This window comes from Oncorhynchus nerka, unplaced genomic scaffold, assembly GCF_034236695.1.
Source record: "Oncorhynchus nerka isolate Pitt River unplaced genomic scaffold, Oner_Uvic_2.0 unplaced_scaffold_1473, whole genome shotgun sequence".
In the NCBI taxonomy this organism is placed as follows: Eukaryota; Metazoa; Chordata; class Actinopteri; order Salmoniformes; family Salmonidae; genus Oncorhynchus; species Oncorhynchus nerka.
In genome coordinates this window covers 65,166-86,367 of record NW_027039841.1, presented here as the reverse complement: position 1 = coordinate 86,367, position 21,202 = coordinate 65,166, and the positions used below count along the sequence as shown (strand labels likewise).

The 21,202-nt window shown below is 49.9% G+C and overlaps 1 protein-coding gene across 1 annotated transcript in view; it reads right to left on the bottom strand.

The window, feature by feature from the left end:
* Nucleotides 1-469: 469 nt before the first annotated feature.
* LOC135568577 (ELKS/Rab6-interacting/CAST family member 1-like) overlaps nt 470-21,202 on the bottom strand; it is a 42,021-nt gene continuing 21,288 nt past the window's right edge. Inside the window, exons 2-3 of the mRNA XM_065015374.1 lie at nt 3,967-4,575; nt 470-982 (exon numbers count right to left, since the gene is read on the bottom strand). Coding sequence (XP_064871446.1) covers nt 470-982; nt 3,967-4,200 — 747 coding nt within the window. The 5' untranslated portion in view covers nt 4,201-4,575. The remainder of the gene's footprint in view (nt 983-3,966; nt 4,576-21,202) is intronic.

The window sequence follows — 21,202 nt, the reverse complement described above, 5'->3', positions numbered from 1 at the left end:
TCCAGTCTAACTACATGTACTGATCCTTCCAGTCTAACTACATGTACTGATCCTTCCAGTCTAACTACATGTACTGATCCTTCCAGTCTAACTACATGTACTGCTCCTTCCAGTCTAACTACATGTACTGCTCCTTCCAGTCTAACTACATGTACTGCTCCTTCTAGTCTAACTACATGTACTGCTCCTTCCAGTCTAACTACATGTACTGATCCTTCCAGTCTAACTACATGTACTGATCCTTCCAGTCTAACTACATGTACTGCTCCTTCTAGTCTAACTACATGTACTGCTCCTTCTAGTCTAACTACATGTACTGCTCCTTCCAGTCTAACTACATGTACTGCTCCTTCCAGTCTAACTACATGTACTGCTCCTTTCAGTCTAACTACATGTACTGCTCCTTCCAGTCTAACTACATGTACTGCTCCTTCCAGTCTAACTACATGTACTGCTCCTTCCAGTCTAACTACATGTACTGCCAGTGACTCCAGGATCTTACCTGAGTCTCGTCCTGTACCACTCTGTACTGCTCCTTCCAGACAGAGATCTTGGACACCTCGTCCTTCCTCAGGGCTCTCTCCTTCTTCAGCTCGGGGCTCCAGAAGGTCTTGATGGAGTTCATGGAAGAGCTCAGCTTGCTCTCCTTCACATCCACCTCCCCCCGGAGGAGCTCGTTCTCCCTCAGCACCTCCTTCAGCTGGGTCTGGAGGTCCATGATGGTGTTGTCTCTGGTTTGGCGTAAGGAGTGAGGCACCGTGGACGCCTGCTGGAGGCTGGACTGGGACGAGGACACGTGGTCACACCCAAACACGATGCTGTCACTGGGCATGGACGAGCCTCCACCTCCCTGGCTGATGTTGGGGTTGGAGCCCATGGCGGTTGTCCGGACGCCGTAAGGGAGCTTTGCTCCGGAGCGACCCAGGGTCATGGTGCTCTTGGGCAGGCTAGGGTCGTGGTTGGGGTTGGGATAGGCCTGGGTCTAGAATAGATCAGATTAGATTAGATTTACTTTATTGTCCACAAAATTAATTTAGTTAAGATCAGCATATTCAAATATACAAACAACAGAATTCACATACAGGAATACAAACCATTTCAATAATTCACATCCATACAGTAGCTAAGGGTCTTTGGTAAAAGCAAGGTGCTAGCCATACAGGAAGTGTCTTTGGTAAAAGCAAGGTGCTAGCCATACAGGAAGTGTATTTGGTAAAAGCAAGGTACTAGTCATACAGGAAGTGTATTTGGTAAAAGCAAGGTACTAGTCATACAGGAAGTGTCTTTGGTAAAAGCAAGGTACTAGTCATACAGGAAGTGTATTTGGTAAAAGCAAGGTACTAGCCATACAGGAAGTGTATTTGGTAAAAGCAAGGTACTAGTCATACAGGAAGTGTCTTTGGTAAAAGCAAGGTACTAGTCATACAGAAAGTGTATTTGGTAAAAGCAAGGTACTAGCCATACAGGAAGTGTATTTGCTAAAAGCAAGGTGCTAGCCATACAGGAAGTGTCTTTGGTAAAAGCAAGGGGCTAGTCATACAGGAAGTGTATTTGGTAAAAGCAAGGTGCTAGCCATACAGGAAGTGTATTTGGTAAAAGCAAGGTGCTAGCCATACAGGAAGTGTATTTGGTAAAAGCAAGGTGCTAGCCATACAGGAAGTGTATTTGGTAAAAGCAAGGTGCTAGCCATACAGGAAGTGTATTTGGTAAAAGCAAGGTGCTAGCCATACAGGAAGTGTATTTGGTAAAAGCAAGGTGCTAGCCATACAGGAAGTGTATTTGGTAAAAGCAAGGTGCTAGTCATAGTGTCATTTAAAACAGGTTTATTCACCAGGGCGTCTGCGGACCCCTAGAGGTACTGTAGAGGGTCTGCAATTTATTTTAAAGTGGATTTATATTTTTCATTCTTTCAATGTTTTTAATGAATATCACTAGTAACAACAGAATAAACCAAATGTCAATGACATAACTACAGTAGAAAAGAGGACAATATCTTCTTTCTAAAGATGTCAACTTTATTTTTAACTCCTAATATTGAGCCAATTCTCCTCATTGGAGCCAATTCCCCTCATTGGAGCCAATTCCCCTCATTGGAGCCAATTCCCCTCATTGGAGCCAATTCCCCTCATTGGAGCCAATTCCCCTCATTGGAGCCAATTCTCCTCATTGGAGCCAATTCCCCTCATTGGAGCCAATTCCCCTCATTGGAGCCAATTCCCCTCATTGGAGCCAATTCTCCTCATTGGAGCCAATTCCCCTCATTGGAGCCAATTCCCCTCATTGGAGCCAATTCCCCTCATTGGAGCCAATTCCCCTCATTGGAGCCAATTCTCCTCATTGGAGCCAATTCCCCTCATTGGAGCCAATTCCCCTCATTGGAGCCAATTCCCCTCATTGGAGCCAATTCCCTCATTGGAGCCAATTCCCTCATTGGAGCCAATTCCCCTCATTGGAGCCAATTCTCCTCATTGGAGCCAATTCCCCTCATTGGAGCCAATTCCCCTCATTGGAGCCAATTCCCCTCATTGGAGCCAATTTCCCTCATTGGAGCCAATTCCCCTCATTGGAGCCAATTCCCCTCATTGGAGCCAATTCCCCTCATTGGAGCCAATTCCACTCATTGGAGCCAATTCCCCTCATTGGAGCCAATTCCCCTCATTGGAGCCAATTCCCCTCATTGGAGCCAATTCTCCTCATTGGAGCCAATTCCCCTCATTGGAGCCAATTCCCCTCATTGGAGCCAATTCCCCTCATTGGAGCCAATTCCCCTCATTGGAGCCAATTCCCCTCATTGGAGCCAATTCTCCTCATTGGAGCCAATTCCCCTCATTGGAGCCAATTCCCCTCATTGGAAATTCCCCTCATTGGAGCCAATTCCCCTCATTGGAGCCAATTCCCCTCATTGGAGCCAATTCTCCTCATTGGAGCCAATTCCCCTCATTGGAGCCAATTCCCCTCATTGGAGCCAATTCCCCTCATTGGAGCCAATTCCCCTCATTGGAGCCAATTCCCCTCATTGGAGCCAATTCCCCTCATTGGAGCCAATTACCCTCATTGGAGCCAATTCCCCTCATTGGAGCCAATTCTCCTCATTGGAGCCAATTCCCCTCATTGGAGCCAATTCCCCTCATTGGAGCCAATTCCCCTCATTGGAGCCAATTCCCCTCATTGGAGCCAATTCCCCTCATTGGAGCCAATTCCCCTCATTGGAGCCCCAATTCCCCTCATTGGAGCCAATTCCCCTCATTGGAGCCAATTCTCCTCATTGGAGCCAATTCCCCTCATTGGAGCCAATTCCCCTCATTGGAGCCCCAATTCCCCTCATTGGAGCCAATTCCCCTCATTGGAGCCAATTCCCCTCATTGGAGCCAATTCCCCTCATTGGAGCCAATTCCCCTCATTGGAGCCAATTCCCCTCATTGGAGCCAATTACCCTCATTGGAGCCAATTCCGCTCATTAGAGCCAATTCTCCTCATTAGAGCCAATTCCCCTCAGTGCAGTATCTGACACAGTCTATGAAACAGCAGCCACAGACAGGCGACCAGTGTGGCAGTGCCACTGGCTTCTGGTCAGCTTTCTTAACTAGGACAGTCATTTTTGCCAACACATGGCTAACCTTTGTTTCACCAGCTAAACAGCTGCTCTTAGTGAAAATGTGTTTGGAGTCACCTTCCTGGCTGATAGGCTATATTAGAGTTACACTTCCTGTTCCAATTATAATAAAAAACCATCTACCAAATCAATACATTTTAAAATGTTGATTACTTGTCCTGCCTGGGGATGATAATGATATACAACATCGTGTTTTGCTAACGTATGATGAGGGTCCCTGGGTTGCCGGTTTTCCTGGGAGGGGGTCCCTGGGCAAGAAAAGGTTTACGACTCCTGATTTAAAAGAACAGAAGGTCATTTTGGATTAAAAAAACCTCTGCTAAACGACACGTCATATTGTATTACTAGATCACCTGTTGAGAGATGACCTCGTTGTCACTGAGGTACATGGGTCCGGAGGTGGCATAGGCCGCGTTCAGAGACTGGATGTTCTCCATGGAGAGGGTCTTTCCCCCGGGGCCTCCTGTACTGTTGGTGCGGCGGTGGCCGAGGCGCGGGGAGCGGGGCAGGCAGGGGGAGCGACCGGGACTCTGACTGCTGCCGTTGTTGCCCTCCATCTTGGCAACGGAGCGGGAGCTGCCGTACATGGTTAGGGGTCAGGGGTTAAGGGTCAAGGGCTGGGGGTGAGGGGTTAAAGGTGTGATAATGAGACTCAGTGATCCTCCAATAGATGTGGACGACAGTGTCCTGATACAGAGAGTGTTACACTATGTGGTTACTGACTGGCAGTCTGTCTCAGCTGAAGGAGAGGAACAGATTGTTCATGTTCAAAGATCCTGATTGGACTATGATAATTGGACTATGATGATTGGACTATGATGATTGGACGATGATGATTGGACTATGATGATTGGACTATGATGATTGGACGATGATGATTGGACGATGATGAGTGGTAAACTTGGCGAGAAAGGTGGTTTTAACATCCATTTAGTCCATGGGTCCTGGGATGAGGCAATGATCTGTAAGAGAGAGAAAAGACTTTAAGCTAAAAAAAAGAGGAGAGAATTCACCACTCCCCTGAGTTACATCACTGAGAATTCACCACTCCCCTGAGTTACATCACTGAGAATTCACCACTCCCCTGAGTTACATCACTGAGAATTCACCACTCCCCTGAGTTACATCACTGAGAATTCACCACTCCCTGAGTTACATCACTGAGAATTCACCACTGAGTTACATCACTGAGAATTCACCACTGAGTTACATCACTGAGAATTCACCACTGAGTTACATCACTGAGAATTCACCACTGAGTTACATCACTGAGAATTCACCACTCCCCTGAGTTACATCACTGAGAATTCACCACTCCCCTGAGTTACATCACTGAGAATTCCCACTCCCTGAGTTACATCACTGAGAATTCACCACTCCCCTGAGTTACATCACTGAGAATTCACCACTCCCTGAGTTACATCACTGAGAATTCACCACTCCCCTGAGTTACATCACTGAGAATTCACCACTCCCCTGAGTTACATCACTGAGAATTCACCACTCCCCTGAGTTACATCACTGAGAATTCACCACTCCCCTGAGTTACATCACTGAGAATTCACCACTCCCTGAGTTACATCACTGAGGATTCCCCACTCCCCTGAGTTACATCACTGAGAATTCACCACTCCCCATGAGTTACATCACTGAGAATTCACCACTCCCCTGAGTTACATCACTGAGAATTCACCACTCCCTGAGTTACATCACTGAGAATTCACCACTCCCCTGAGTTACATCACTGAGAATTCACCACTCCCTGAGTTACATCACTGAGAATTCACCACTCCCTGTGTTACATCACTGAGAATTCACCACTCCCCTGAGTTACATTGAGAATTCACCACTCATCACTGAGAATTCACCACTCCCCTGAGTTACATCACTGAGAATTCACCACTCCCCTGAGTTACATCACTGAGAATTCACCACTCCCCTGAGTTACATCACTGAGAATTCACCCCTGAGTTACATCACTGAGAATTCACCACTCCCCTGAGTTACATCACTGAGAATTCACCACTCCCCTGAGTTACATCACTGAGAATTCACCACTCCCCTGAGTTACATCACTGAGAATTCACCACTCCCTGAGTTACATCACTGAGAATTCACCACTCCCCTGAGTTACATCACTGAGAATTCACCACTCCCCTGAGTTACATCACTGAGAATTCACCACTCCCCTGAGTTACATCACTGAGAATTCACCACTCCCCTGAGTTACATCACTGAGAATTCACCACTCCCCTGAGTTACATCACTGAGAATTCACCCCTGAGTTACATCACTGAGAATTCACCACTCCCCTGAGTTACATCACTGAGAATTCACCACTCCCCTGAGTTACATCACTGAGAATTCACCACTCCCCTGAGTTACATCACTGAGAATTCACCACTCCCTGCAGTTACATCACTGAGAATTCACCACTCCCCTGAGTTACATCACTGAGAATTCACCACTCCCACTGAGTTACATCACTGAGAATTCACCACTCCCCTGAGTTACATCACTGAGAATTCACCACTCCCCTGAGTTACATCACTGAGAATTCACCACTCCCCTGAGTTACATCACTGAGAATTCACCACTCCCCTGAGTTACATCACTGAGAATTCACCACTCCCCTGAGTTACATCACTGAGAATTCACCACTCCCTGAGTTACATCACTGAGAATTCACCACTCCCTGAGTTACATCACTGAGAATTCACCACTCCCTGAGTTACATCACTGAGAATTCACCACTCCCATCACTGAGTTACATCACTGAGAATTCACCACTCCCCTGAGTTACATCACTGAGAATTCACCACTCCCTGAGTTACATCACTGAGAATTCACCACTCCCCTGAGTTACATCACTGAGAATTCACCACTCCCCTGAGTTACATCACTGAGAATTCACCACTCCCTGAGTTACATCACTGAGAATTCACCACTCCCCTGAGTTACATCACTGAGAATTCACCACTCCCTGAGTTACATCACTGAGAATTCACCACTCCCCTGAGTTACATCACTGAGAATTCACCACTCCCCTGAGTTACATCACTGAGAATTCACCACTCCCTGAGTTACATCACTGAGAATTCACCACTCCCCTGAGTTACATCACTGAGAATTCACCACTCCCTGAGTTACATCACTGAGAATTCACCACTCCCTGAGTTACATCACTGAGAATTCACCACTCCCCTGAGTTACATCACTGAGAATTCACCACTCCCCTGAGTTACATCACTGAGAATTCACCACTCCCTGAGTTACATCACTGAGAATTCACCACTCCCCTGAGTTACATCACTGAGAATTCACCACTCCCTGAGTTACATCACTGAGAATTCACCACTCCCTGAGTTACATCACTGAGAATTCACCACTCCCCTGAGTTACATCACTGAGAATTCACCACTCCCCTGAGTTACATCACTGAGAATTCACCACTCCCCTGAGTTACATCACTGAGAATTCACCACTCCCCTGAGTTACATCACTGAGAATTCACCACTCCCCTGAGTTACATCACTGAGAATTCACCACTCCCTGAGTTACATCACTGAGAATTCACCACTCCCCTGAGTTACATCACTGAGAATTCACCACTCCCTGAGTTACATCACTGAGAATTCACCACTCCCTGAGTTACATCACTGAGAATTCACCACTCCCCTGAGTTACATCACTGAGAATTCACCACACCCTGAGTTACATCACTGAGAATTCACCACTCCCCTGAGTTACATCACTGAGAATTCACCACACCCCTGAGTTACATCACTGAGAATTCACCACTCCCCTGAGTTACATCACTGAGAATTCACCACACCCCTGAGTTACATCACTGAGAATTCACCACTCCCCTGAGTTACATCACTGAGAATTCACCACTCCCCTGAGTTACATCACTGAGAATTCACCACTCCCCTGAGTTACATCACTGCATCACTGAGAATTCACCACTCCCCTGAGTTACATCACTGAGAATTCACCACTCCCCTGAGTTACATCACTGAGAATTCACCACTCCCCTGAGTTACATCACTGAGAATTCACCACTGAGTTACATCACTGAGAATTCACCACTCCCCTGAGTTACATCACTGAGAATTCACCCCTCCCCTGAGTTACATCACTGAGAATTCACCCCTGAGTTACATCACTGAGAATTCACCCCTGAGTTACATCACTGAGAATTCACCACTCCCCTGAGTTACATCACTGAGAATTCACCACTCCCCTGAGTTACATCACTGAGAATTCACCACTCCCCTGAGTTACATCACTGAGAATTCACCACTCCCCTGAGTTACATCACTGAGAATTCACCACTCCCCTGAGTTACATCACTGAGAATTCCCCACTCCCCTGAGTTACATCACTGAGAATTCCCCACTCCCCTGAGTTACATCACTGAGAATTCACCACTCCCCTGAGTTACATCACTGAGAATTCACCACTCCCCTGAGTTACATCACTGAGAATTCACCACTCCCCTGAGTTACATCACTGAGAATTCACCACTCCCCTGAGTTACATCACTGAGAATTCACCACTCCCCTGAGTTACATCACTGAGAATTCACCACTCCCTGAGTTACATCACTGAGAATTCCCCACTCCCTGAGTTACATCACTGAGAATTCACCACTCCCCTGAGTTACATCACTGAGAATTCACCACTCCCCTGAGTTACATCACTGAGAATTCACCCCTAAGTTACATCACTGAGAATTCACCCCTAAGTTACATCACTGAGAATTCACCCCTAAGTTACATCACTGAGAATTCACCCCTAAGTTACATCACTGAGAATTCACCACTCCCCTGAGTTACATCACTGAGAATTCACCACTCCCCTGAGTTACATCACTGAGAATTCACCACTCCCTGAGTTACAGTTACATCACTGAGAATTCACCACTCCCCTGAGTTACATCACTGAGAATTCACCACTCCCCTGAGTTACATCACTGAGAATTCACCACTCCCTGAGTTACATCACTGAGAATTCACCACTCCCCTGAGTTACATCACTGAGAATTCACCACTCCCCTGAGTTACATCACTGAGAATTCACCACTCCCTGAGTTACATCACTGAGAATTCACCACTCCCCTGAGTTACATCACTGAGAATTCACCACTCCCCTGAGTTACATCACTGAGAATTCACCACTCCCCTGAGTTACATCACTGAGAATTCACCACTCCCCTGAGTTACATCACTGAGAATTCACCACTCCCCTGAGTTACATCACTGAGAATTCACCACTCCCTGAGTTACATCACTGAGAATTCACCACTCCCTGAGTTACATCACTGAGAATTCACCACTCCCCTGAGTTACATCACTGAGAATTCACCACTCCCCTGAGTTACATCACTGAGAATTCACCACTCCCCTGAGTTACATCACTGAGAATTCACCACTCCCCTGAGTTACATCACTGAGAATTCACCACTCCCCTGAGTTACATCACTGAGAATTCACCACTCCCCTGAGTTACATCACTGAGAATTCACCACTCCCCTGAGTTACATCACTGAGAATTCACCACTCCCCTGAGTTACATCACTGAGAATTCACCACTCCCCTGAGTTACATCACTGAGAATTCACCACTCCCCTGAGTTACATCACTGAAAATTCACCACTCCCCTGAGTCACATCACTGAGAATTCACAGTGACATGGCATCATAATGTAATAAGTCCCATACAGTATGCAGCTCCTTTTGTAATGTTGTGTGTTTGAAATTCTGTGTACAGTAGAACAATACAGAGAAAAGACATGGAAGTTTCCATTTATAGCTCACAGGTATACAGAGGACAGAGGCTGGAGTAAAGACACTACACACAGGACAGAGGACAGAGGCTGGAGTAAAGACACTACACACAGGACAGAGGCTGGAGTAAAGACACTACACACAGGACAGAGGCTGGAGTAAAGACACTACACACAGGATAGAGGACACAGGCTGGAGTAAAGACACTACACACAGGACAGAGGACAGAGGCTGGAGTAAAGACACTACACACAGGACAGAGGACACAGGCTGGAGTAAAGACACTACACACAGGATAGAGGACACAGGCTGGAGTAAAGACACTACACACAGGATAGAGGCTGGAGTAAAGACACTACACACAGGATAGAGGACACAGGCTGGAGTAAAGACACTACACACAGGATAGAGGCTGGAGTAAAGACACTACACACAGGATAGAGGACACAGGCTGGAGTAAAGACACTACACACAGGATAGAGGACACAGGCTGGAGTAAAGACACTACACACAGGATAGAGGCTGGAGTAAAGACACTACACACAGGATAGAGGACACAGGCTGGAGTAAAGACACTACACACAGGATAGAGGCTGGAGTAAAGACACTACACACAGGACAGAGGACACAGGCTGGAGTAAAGACACTACACACAGGATAGAGGACACAGGCTGGAGTAAAGACACTACACACAGGATAGAGGACACAGGCTGGAGTAAAGACACTACACACAGGATAGAGGCTGGAGTAAAGACACTACACACAGGACAGAGGACACAGGCTGGAGTAAAGACACTACACACAGGACAGAGGACACAGGCTGGAGTAAAGACACTACACACAGGATAGAGGACACAGGCTGGAGTAAAGACACTACACACAGGATAGAGGACACAGGCTGGAGTAAAGACACTACACACAGGATAGAGGCTGGAGTAAAGACACTACACACAGGACAGAGGACAGAGGCTGGAGTAAAGACACTACACACAGGACAGAGGACACAGGCTGGAGTAAAGACACTACACACAGGATAGAGGACACAGACTGGAGTAAAGACACTACACACAGGACAGAGGACACAGGCTGGAGTAAAGACACTACACACAGGACAGAGGACACAGGCTGGAGTAAAGACACTACACACAGGACAGAGGACACAGGCTGGAGTAAAGACACTACACACAGGACAGAGGACAGAGGCTGGAGTAAAGACACTACACACAGGACAGAGGACACAGGCTGGAGTAAAGACACTACACACAGGATAGAGGACACAGACTGGAGTAAAGACACTACACACAGGACAGAGGACACAGGCTGGAGTAAAGACACTACACACAGGACAGAGGACACAGGCTGGAGTAAAGACACTACACACAGGACAGAGGACACAGGCTGGAGTAAAGACACTACACACAGGACAGAGGACACAGGCTGGAGTAAAGACACTACACACAGGACAGAGGACACAGGCTGGAGTAAAGACACTACACACAGGATAGAGGACACAGGCTGGAGTAAAGACACTACACACAGGATAGAGGACACAGGCTGGAGTAAAGACACTACACACAGGATAGAGGACACAGGCTGGAGTAAAGACACTACACACAGGATAGAGGCTGGAGTAAAGACACTACACACAGGACAGAGGACACAGGCTGGAGTAAAGACACTACACACAGGACAGAGGACACAGGCTGGAGTAAAGACACTACACACAGGACAGAGGACACAGGCTGGAGTAAAGACACTACACACAGGATAGAGGACACAGACTGGAGTAAAGACACTACACACAGGACACAGACTGTAGTAAAGACACTACACACAGGATAGAGGACACAGACTGTAGTAAAGAGAGAGAGGACAGTGGATGGAAATAATGGCCTAATGAACAGCTCTGGCAATAATCAGCCTCCTCTCCTCTCCAGATTCCTGGCCAGGTCCAGGTTGTATCTGGGTCACTCACATGCCATACTGTATTTACTCTAGCTGCCTGCCTGTCTGGATGACTCCCCACCAGTAGAGGAGTCTCTCTCTTTCCTGCTCTTTCTCTCCCTCCCTTCCTCTCTCTCTTCTAGTAAGCCATCCACATTCTCCCTCTGCAATAATCACCTCTCTGTGGTTTCCATAATAAATTGTGTTCCAGACAGGGCCACACTGCCCTTTCTAACTGAAGCAACACGCCTCCCATTCCACACACACACACACACACACACACACACACACACACACACCAGCACGCAGGCTCTCTCTCCGTCTCGCTCTCCTTCACCGCCCAATAACAATCTGGAAAACACACTCAATACCATCTGCCTCCACAAGCCATTGGAAAATCCAATACTCAATCCAGTCTTTCTTCATCAGTGGATATAGACCAGCTCCCTCAAACTCAACTCTGGACCTCCAGTTCCACTGCATGTCCCTCTAATCAGGGACTGGTTTAGACCTGGGACACCAGGTGGGTGATTCCCCTCTAATCAGGGACTGGTTTAGACCTGGGACACCAGGTGGATGATTCCCCTTTAATCAGGGACTGGTTTAGACCTGGGACATCAGGTGGGTGATTCCCCTCTAATCAGGGACTGGTTTAGACCTGGGACACCAGGTGGATGATTCCCCTCTAATCAGGGACTGGTTTAGACCTGGGACACCAGGTGGGTGATTCCCCTCTAATCAGGGACTGGTTTAGACCTGGGACACCAGGTGGGTGATTCCCCTCTAATCAGGGACTGGTTTAGACCTGGGACACCAGGTGGGTGATTCCCCTCTAATCAGGGACTGGTTTAGACCTGGGACACCAGGTGGGTGATTCCCCTCTAATCAGGGACTGGTTTAGACCTGGGACACCAGGTGGGTGATTCCCCTCTAATCAGGGACTGGTTTAGACCTGGGACACCAGGTGGGTGATTCCCCTCTAATCAGGGACTGGTTTAGACCTGGGACACCAGGTGGGTGATTCCCCTCTAATCAGGGACTGGTTTAGACCTGGGACACCAGGTGGGTGATTCCCCTCTAATCAGGGACTGGTTTAGACCTGGGACACCAGGTGGGTGATTCCCCTCTAATCAGGGACTGGTTTAGACCTGGGACACCAGGTGGGTGATTCCCCTCTAATCAGGGACTGGTTTAGACCTGGGACACCAGGTGGGTGATTCCCCTCTAATCAGGGACTGGTTTAGACCTGGGACACCAGGTGGGTGATTCCCCTCTAATCAGGGACTGGTTTAGACCTGGGACACCAGGTGGGTGATTCCCCTCTAATCAGGGACTGGTTTAGACCTGGGACACCAGGTGGGTGATTCCCCTCTAATCAGGGACTGGTTTAGACCTGGGACACCAGGTGGGTGATTCCCCTCTAATCAGGGACTGGTTTAGACCTGGGACACCAGGTGGGTGATTCCCCTCTAATCAGGGACTGGTTTAGACCTGAGACACCAGGTGGGTGATTCCCCTCTAATCAGGGACTGGTTTAGACCTGGGACACCAGGTGGGTGATATGAATGATCAGGTAGAACAGAAAACCAGCAGGCTCCGGACCTCGTAGAGGAAGAGTTGAATACCCCTGGACTAGCTAATCAATAAGCATCAGGGAATAACAACTATGGATCCATCTATCCTGGCTGGGGTTGCAAAGGGTCGGAAGCTTTACGGTAAATTTCTGGAATATTTCCGGTAAATTTCCATGGGAAGTTAAGCCCTGGAATTTGGGGAATATTGCTTAAATACATTTTTTAAAAGTTAACTTATAACAGTGAAGCTGGGATACACATAAGGCAATTCTAGGTCTCCCTATTTTGGTTAAACTATCCTAAAATATTGGTTAAACTATCCCAAATCCAAATTCAATTGAACTGCTTAACCTCTCTAGGGTAGGGGGCATCATTTGGAATTTTGGATGAAAAGCATAGCCAAATTAAACGGCCTACTACTCGGGCCCAGAAGATATGATATGCATATAACTTGTAGAGATTTGGATATAAAACACTCTAAAGATTCCAAAACTGTTAAAATAGTGTCTGAGAGTATAACAGAACTGATTTGACAGGCGAAAACCTGAGAAGAATCCATTCAGGAAGTAGTTTTTTTTTTTTTTTTGTAGTTTTCTATTCAATGCCATTCCAGTATTTTTATTTTATTTTATTTCACCTTTATTTAACCAGGTAGGCTAGTTGAGAACAAGTTCTCATTTACAACTGCAACCTGGCCAAGATAAAGCATAGCAGTGTGAACAGACAACAACACAGAGTTACACATGGAGTAAACAATAAACAAGTCAATAACACAGTAGAAAGAAAAAAAAGAGTCTATATACATTGTGTGCAAAAGGCATGAGGAGGTAGGCGGATAATTACAATTTTGCAGATTAACACTGGAGTGATAAATGATCAGATGGTCATGACTGAGAGGAGAGTATCCATTGACTTACTGTGAAATACTGTGCAAAATCATATGGCCAAGTGCATAAAGTTCCCTCAGTCCTCACAACAAGAAACCTCTGACAAAAGTCCCTTTACTGCTACTCAAGGTGAAATGATGAATCAGACACCTTGTCGATAGCAACAGCTCATGGTCCTCCTGGAATCAGAAGGATGATTCAATGGAGGAACGTAGTCAGAGAAATGCTGATGAATGTCTTGCTCGAGCTGCGTATGGAACTGGTTCACCTCTGATGCTCACAGACGATGTGCCCAGCATACACCCCTCCAACCAGACATGCTTTATCTACTAATTTGCTGGATGCAGAGTTCAACAGAGTTCAACTGAAGGTCAAGCAAATCATAGAGAAAGCAGACTGTATTGCAATCATCTCTGATTGGTGGTCGAATGTTCGTGGGCAAGGAATAATTAACTACATCATCTCCACCCCTCAACCAGTATTCTACAAGATCACAGGCCGGTCTCTACAGATGAGCTGAAGGCAGTCATCAATGACCTTGGACCACAGAAGGTATTTGCACTGGTGACAGACAATGCTGCGAACATGAAGGCTGCTTGGTCTAAACGGAGGAGTCCTACACCCATTGGCTGTGCTGCTCATGCATTGAATCTGCTCTTCAAGAACATCATGGCACTGAAAACAATGGATACACTCTACAAGAGAGCCAAGGAAATGGTTAGGTATGTGAAGGCTCATCAGCAATCTAACTCACCAAGCAAAGTGAGAAGAATAAGAGAACCACATTGAAGCTGTCCAGCAACACCCGTTGGGGTGGTGTTGTCATCATGTTTGACAGTCTCCTGGAGGGGAAGGAGTCTCTCCAAGAAATGGCCATATCACAGTCTGCCAATATGGACAGACCCATCAAGAGGATCCTCCTGGATGATGTATTTTGGGAGAGAGTGGTAAGCAGTCTGAAACTCCTGCAGTAGCCATTGGACGGATTGAGGGAGACAATGCCATCCTGTCTGATGTTCAGACTCTGCTTGCAGAGGTAAGAGAATAAATCCATACTGCCCTGCCCACTTCACTGTTGCTCCAAGCAGAGGAAACTGCAGTTCTGAAGTACATCAAAAAGTGTGAAGACTTCTGCCTGAAGCCCAAACACGCTGCAGCGTACATGTTGGACCCCAAGTATGCTGGTAAGAGCATCCTGTCTGGTGCAGAGATCAACAAGGCCTATGGTGTCATCACTACCGTGTCTCGCCACCTTGGCCTGGATGAGGGCAAGGTTCTTGGCAGTCTGGCGGAATACACTTCCAAGCAAGGGCCTTGGGATGGAGATGCAATATGGTAGTCGTGACAACATATCTCATCAGCCACCTGATGGAAAGGACTTTGTGGATCTGAGGCTCTTTTCCCTGTTGCCTCCATCATCCTCCAAATCCCACCATCATCCACCTCAGAGCACAGTTGGTCCTTGTTTGGGAACACACACATCAAAGCATGCAACAGGCTGACCAATACAAGGGTTGTAAAATTGGTGGCTATCTGGGCAAATATGAGGCTTTTTGAGCCTGACAACGAGCCATCCTCAACAAGGTTGGAAAGTGACAGTGAAGATGAGGCCTCAGAGTCTGATGTTCAAGAGGTGGACATTGTGGAGGTACAGGGAGAAGACATGGAAGCCTGAGAGGAAGACAACCAAAGCTTTAGTTTCTACACTATCATTTTACAGATTTATGTTGAAAACGTTTTTGGGAGATGCGATCGATCATTCAATATTCCCTTTCTTTTGTTGTTCAGTGAAATCATCCCATGTGAAGAGTCAACTCATTTAATTAAAGTTCAATTCGTACTAAATATTTTTTTGTATTTCTATTGGAAGGATTTAATCATTTGATTTATGTCTATGTATGATGAGGTAAAAGGTTTATGTTTCTGTCTCCATATGATAAGCTAAATATATCCAATACAAAAACATCTACATTTAAATGGTATTAATATTAATTTGCATATATTTCCGTTAATTCCCACGGAAAGTTTACACCTCTGAATATTCACAAAAATGTGCAACTCTAATCCAGGCCATATCCACAATAACAACTAATGTCCCATCTACCCAGGCCATATCCACAATAACAACTAATGTCCCATCTACCCAGGCCATATCCACAATAACAACTAATGTCCCATCTACCCAGGCCATATCCACAATAACAACTAATGTCCAATCTACCCAGGCCATATCCACAATAACAACTAATGTCCCATCTACCCAGGCCATATCCACAATAACAACTAATGTCCCATCTACCCAGGCCATATCCACAATAACAACTAATGTTCCATCTACCCAGGCCATATCCACAATAACAACTACTGTCCCATCTACCCAGGCCATATCCACAATAACAACTAATGTCCCATCTACCCAGGCCATATCCACAATAACAACTAATGTCCCATCTACCCAGGCCATATCCACAATCTATCCAGGCATCCCTCCTTCTGCATCCCTCTACATCCCTCCCTCTGCATCCCTCCCTCCCTCTACATCCCTCCCTCCCCCCCTCTACATCCCTCTCTCCCCCCTCTACATCCCTCCCTCCCTCTGCATCCCTCTACCTCCCTCCCTCCCTCTACATCCCTCCCTCTGCATCCCTCCCTCCCTCTACATCCCTCCCTCCCCCCTCTACATCCCTCTCTCCCCCTCTACATCCCTCCCTCCCTCTGCATCCCACCCTCCCCCCTCTGCATCCCTCCCTCCCTCTACATCCCTCTCTCCCCCTCTACATCCCTCCCTCCCTCTACATCCCTCCCTCTGCATCCCTCCCCCCTCTGCATCCCTCCCTCCCTCCCTCTGCATCCCCCCCTCTACATCCCTCCCTCCCCCCTCTGCATCCCTCCCCCTCTACATCCCTCCCCCTCTACATCCCTCCCCCCTCTACATCCCTCCCTCTACATCCCTCCCTCCCTCCCTCTACATCCCTCCCTCACTCTACATCCCTCTACATCCATCCCTCCCTCTACATCCCTCTCCCTCCCTCCCTCCCTCCCTCCCTCCCTCTACATCCCTCTCCCTCCCTCTACATCCCTCTCCCTCCCTCTACATCCCTCTCCCTCCCTCTACATCCCTCCCTCCCTCTACATCCCTCCCTCCCTCTACATCCCTCTCCCTCCCTCTACATCCCTCTCTCCCTCTACATCCCTCTCCCTCCCTCTACATCCCTCCCTCCCTCTACATCCCTCCCTCCCGCTTACATCCCTCCCTCCCTCTACATCCCTCCCTCCCTCTACATCCCTCTCCCTCCCTCTACATCCCTCCCTCCCTCTACATCCCTCCCTCCCTCTACATCCCTCCCTCCCTCTACATCCCTCCCTCCCTCTACACCCCTCCCTCCCTCTACATCCCTCTCCCTCCCTCTACATCCCTCCCTCCCTCTACATCCCTCCCTCCCTCTACATCCCTCTCCCTCCCTCTACATCCCTCCCTCCCTCTACATCCCTCTCCCTCCCTCTACATCCCTCTCCCTCCCTCTACATCCCTCCCTCCCTCTGCATCCCTCCCTCCCTCTACATCCCTCTCCCTCCCTCTACATCCCTCCCTCCCTCTACATCCCTCTCATTCCCTCTACATCCCTCCCTCCCTCTACATCCCTCTCCCTCCCTCTACATCCCTCTCCATCCATCCATCCCTCCCTCTACATTCCTCTCCATCCCTCCCTCCCTCTACATCCCTCTCCCTCTACATCCCTCCCTCCCTCTACATCCCTCTCCCTCCCTCTACATCCATCCCTCCCTCCCTCTACATCCCTCTCCCTCCCTCTACATCCCTCCCTCCCTCTACATCCCTCTCCCTCCCTCTACATCCCTCCCTCCCTCTACATCCCTCTCCCTCTACATCCCTCCCTCCCTCCCTCTACATCCCTCTCCCTCTCTCTACATCCATCCCTCCCTCTACATCCCTCCCTCCCTCTACATCCCTCCCCCTCTGCATCCCTCTCCCTCCCTCTACATCCCTCTACATCCCTCCCTCCCTCTACATCCCTCCCTCCCTCTACATCCCACCCTCCCTCTACATCCCACCCTCCCTCTACATCCCTCCCTCCCTCCCTCTCCTCCCTCCCTCCCTCTACATCCCTCCCTCCTCTACATCCCTCCCTCCCTCTACATCCCTCCCTCCCTCTACATCCCTCCCTCCCTCTGCATCCCTCTCCCTCCCTCTACATCCCTCTCCCTCCCTCCCTCCCTCTACATCCCTCCCTCCCTCTACATCCCTCCCTCCCTCTACATCCCTCTGCATCCCTCCCTCCCTCTGCATCCCTCCCTCCCTCTGCATCCCTCCCTCTACATCCCTCCCTCTGCATCCCTCCCTCCCTCTGCATCCCTCCCTCCCTCTGCATCCCTCCCTCCCTCTACATCCCTCCCTGTACATCCCTCCCTCCCTCTACATCCCTCCCTCCCTCTACATCCCTCCCTCCCTCTGCATCCCTCTCCCTCCCTCTACATCCCTCTCCCTCCCTCCCTCCCCTCTACATCCCTCCATCCCTCTCCCTCCCTCCCTCCCTCTACATCCCTCCCTCCCTCTACATCCCTCTCCCTCCCTCTACATCCCTCTCCCTCTACATCCATCCCTCCTCTACATCCCTCCCTCTACATCCCTCCCTCCCTCTACATCCCTCCCTCCCTCTACATCCCTCTCCCTCCCTCTACATCCCTCCCTCCCTCCCTCTACATCCCTCCCTCTACATCCCTCCCTCCCTCTACATCCCTCCCTCCCTCTACATCCCTCCCTCTACATCCCTCCCTCCCTCTACATCCCTCCCTCCCTCTACATCCCTCCCTCCCTCTACATCCCTCCCTCCCTCTACATCCCCCTCCCTCCCTCTGCATCCCTCCCTCTACATCCCTCCCTCTACATCCCTCCCTCCCTCTGCATCCCTCCCTCCCTCTGCATCCCTCCCTCCCTCTACATCCCTCCCTCCCTCTGCATCCCTCCCTCCCTCTACATCCCTAACTCAAATGAAGTGTAAATTGTGTAGGTGGATGATCTGCTTAAGGGACTGTCATCTCTGCCTCTCTGACAACACAACAACATCTCATCTCATCTCCCTCTACATCCATCCCTCCCTCTACATCCATCCCTCCCTCCCTCTACATCCCTCTCCCTCCCTCTACATCCCTCCCTCCCTCTACATCCCTCTCCCTCCCTCTACATCCCTCTCCCTCCCTCTACATCCCTCTCCCTCTACATCCCTCCCTCCCTCTACATCCATCCCTCCCTCTACATCCCTCCCTCCCTCCCTCTACATCCCTCTCCCTCCCTCTACATCCATCCCTCCCTCTACATCCCTCCCTCCCTCTACATCCCCCCCCCTCTGCATCCCTCTCCTCCCTCTACATCCCTCTCCCTCCCTCCCTCCCTCTACATCCCTCCCTCCCTCTACATCCCTCCCTCCCTCTACATCCCTCCCTCCCTCTACATCCCTCCCTCCCTCTGCATCCCTCCCTCCCTCTGCATCCCTCTCCCTCCCTCTACATCCCTCCCTCCCTCCCTCTACATCCCTCCCTCCCTCCCTCTACATCCCTCCCTCCCTCCCTCTACATCCCTCCCTCTACATCCCTCCCTCTACATCCATCCCTCCCTCCCTCTACATCCCTCCCTCCCTCTACATCCTCTCCCTCCCTCTACATCCCTCCCTCACTCTACATCCCCCTCCCTCCCTCTGCATCCCTCCCTCCCTCTACATCCCTCCCTCCCTCTACATCCCTCTCCCTCCCTCTACATCCCTCCTCTACATCCATCCCTCCCTCTACATCCCTCCCTCCCTCTACATCCCTCCCTCCTCTACATCCCTCTCCCTCCCTCTACATCCCCCTCCCTCCCCTCTACATCCCTCCCTCCCTCTACATCCCTCCCTCCCTCTACATCCCTCCCTCCCTCTGCATCCCTCTCCCTCCCTCTACATCCCTCTCCGTCCCTCCCTCCCTCTACATCCCTCCCTCTACATCCCTCCCTCCCTCTACATCCCTCCCTCCCCTCTACATCCCTCCCTCCCTCTACATCCCTCCCTCTACATCCCTCCCTCCCTCTACATCCCTCCCTCCCTCTACATCCCTCCCTCCCTCTACATCCCTCTCCTCCCTCTACATCCCTCTCCCTCCCTCTACATCCCTCTCCCTCTACATCCATCCCTCCTCTACATCCCTCCTCTACATCCCTCCCTCCCTCTACATCCCTCCCTCCCTCTACATCCCTCCCTCCCTCTACATCCCTCCCTCTACATCCCTCCCCCTCTACATCCCTCCCTCCCTCTACATCCCTCCCTCCCTCTACATCCCCCTCCCTCCTCTGCATCCCTCCCTCTACATCCATCCCTCCCTCTACATCCATCCCTCCCTCCCTCTACATCCCTCTCCCTCCCTCTACATCCCTCCCTCCCTCTACATCCCTCTCCCTCCCTCTACATCCCTCCCTCCCTCTACATCCCTCTCCCTCTACATCCCTCCCTCCCTCTACATCCATCCCTCCCTCTACATCCCTCCCTCCCTCCCTCTACATCCCTCTCCCTCCTCTACATCCATCCCTCCCTCTACATCCCTCCCTCCCTCTACATCCCCCCTCTGCATCCCTCTCCCTCCTCTACATCCCTCTCCCTCCCTCCCCTCCCTCTACATCCCTCCCTCCCTCTACATCCCTCCCTCCCTCTACATCCCTCCCTCCCTCTACATCCCTCTACATCCCTCTCCTCCCTCTACATCCCTCCCTCCCTCTGCATCCCTCCCTCCCTCTGCATCCCTCCCTCCCTCTGCATCCCTCTCCCTCCCTCTACATCCCTCTACATCCCTCCCTCCCTCTACATCCCTCCCTCTACATCCCTCCCTCCCTCCCTCTACATCCCTCCCTCTACATCCCTCCCTCTACATCCATCCCTCCCTCCCTCTACATCCCTCCCTCCCTCTACATCCCTCCCTCCCTCTACATCCCTCTCCCTCCCTCTACATCCCTCCCTCCCTCTACATCCCTCCCTCCCTCTACATCCCCCCCTCCCTCTGCATCCCCCTCCCTCCCTCTACATCCCTCCCTCCCTCCCTCTATCCCTCCCTCTACATCCCTCCCTCCCTCTACATCCCTCCCTCCCTCTACATCCCTCCTCCCTCTACATCCCCCTCCCTCCCTCTGCATCCCTCCCTCCCTCTACATCCCCCTCCCTCCCTCTACATCCCTCCCTCCCTCTACATCCCTCCCTCCCTCTACATCCCCCTCCCTCCCTCTACATCCCTCCCTCCCTCTACATCCCTCCCTCCCTCTACATCCCTCTCCCTCCCTCTACATCCCTCCCTCTACATCCATCCCTCCCCTCTACATCCCTCCCTCCCTCTACATCCCTCCCTCCCTCTACATCCC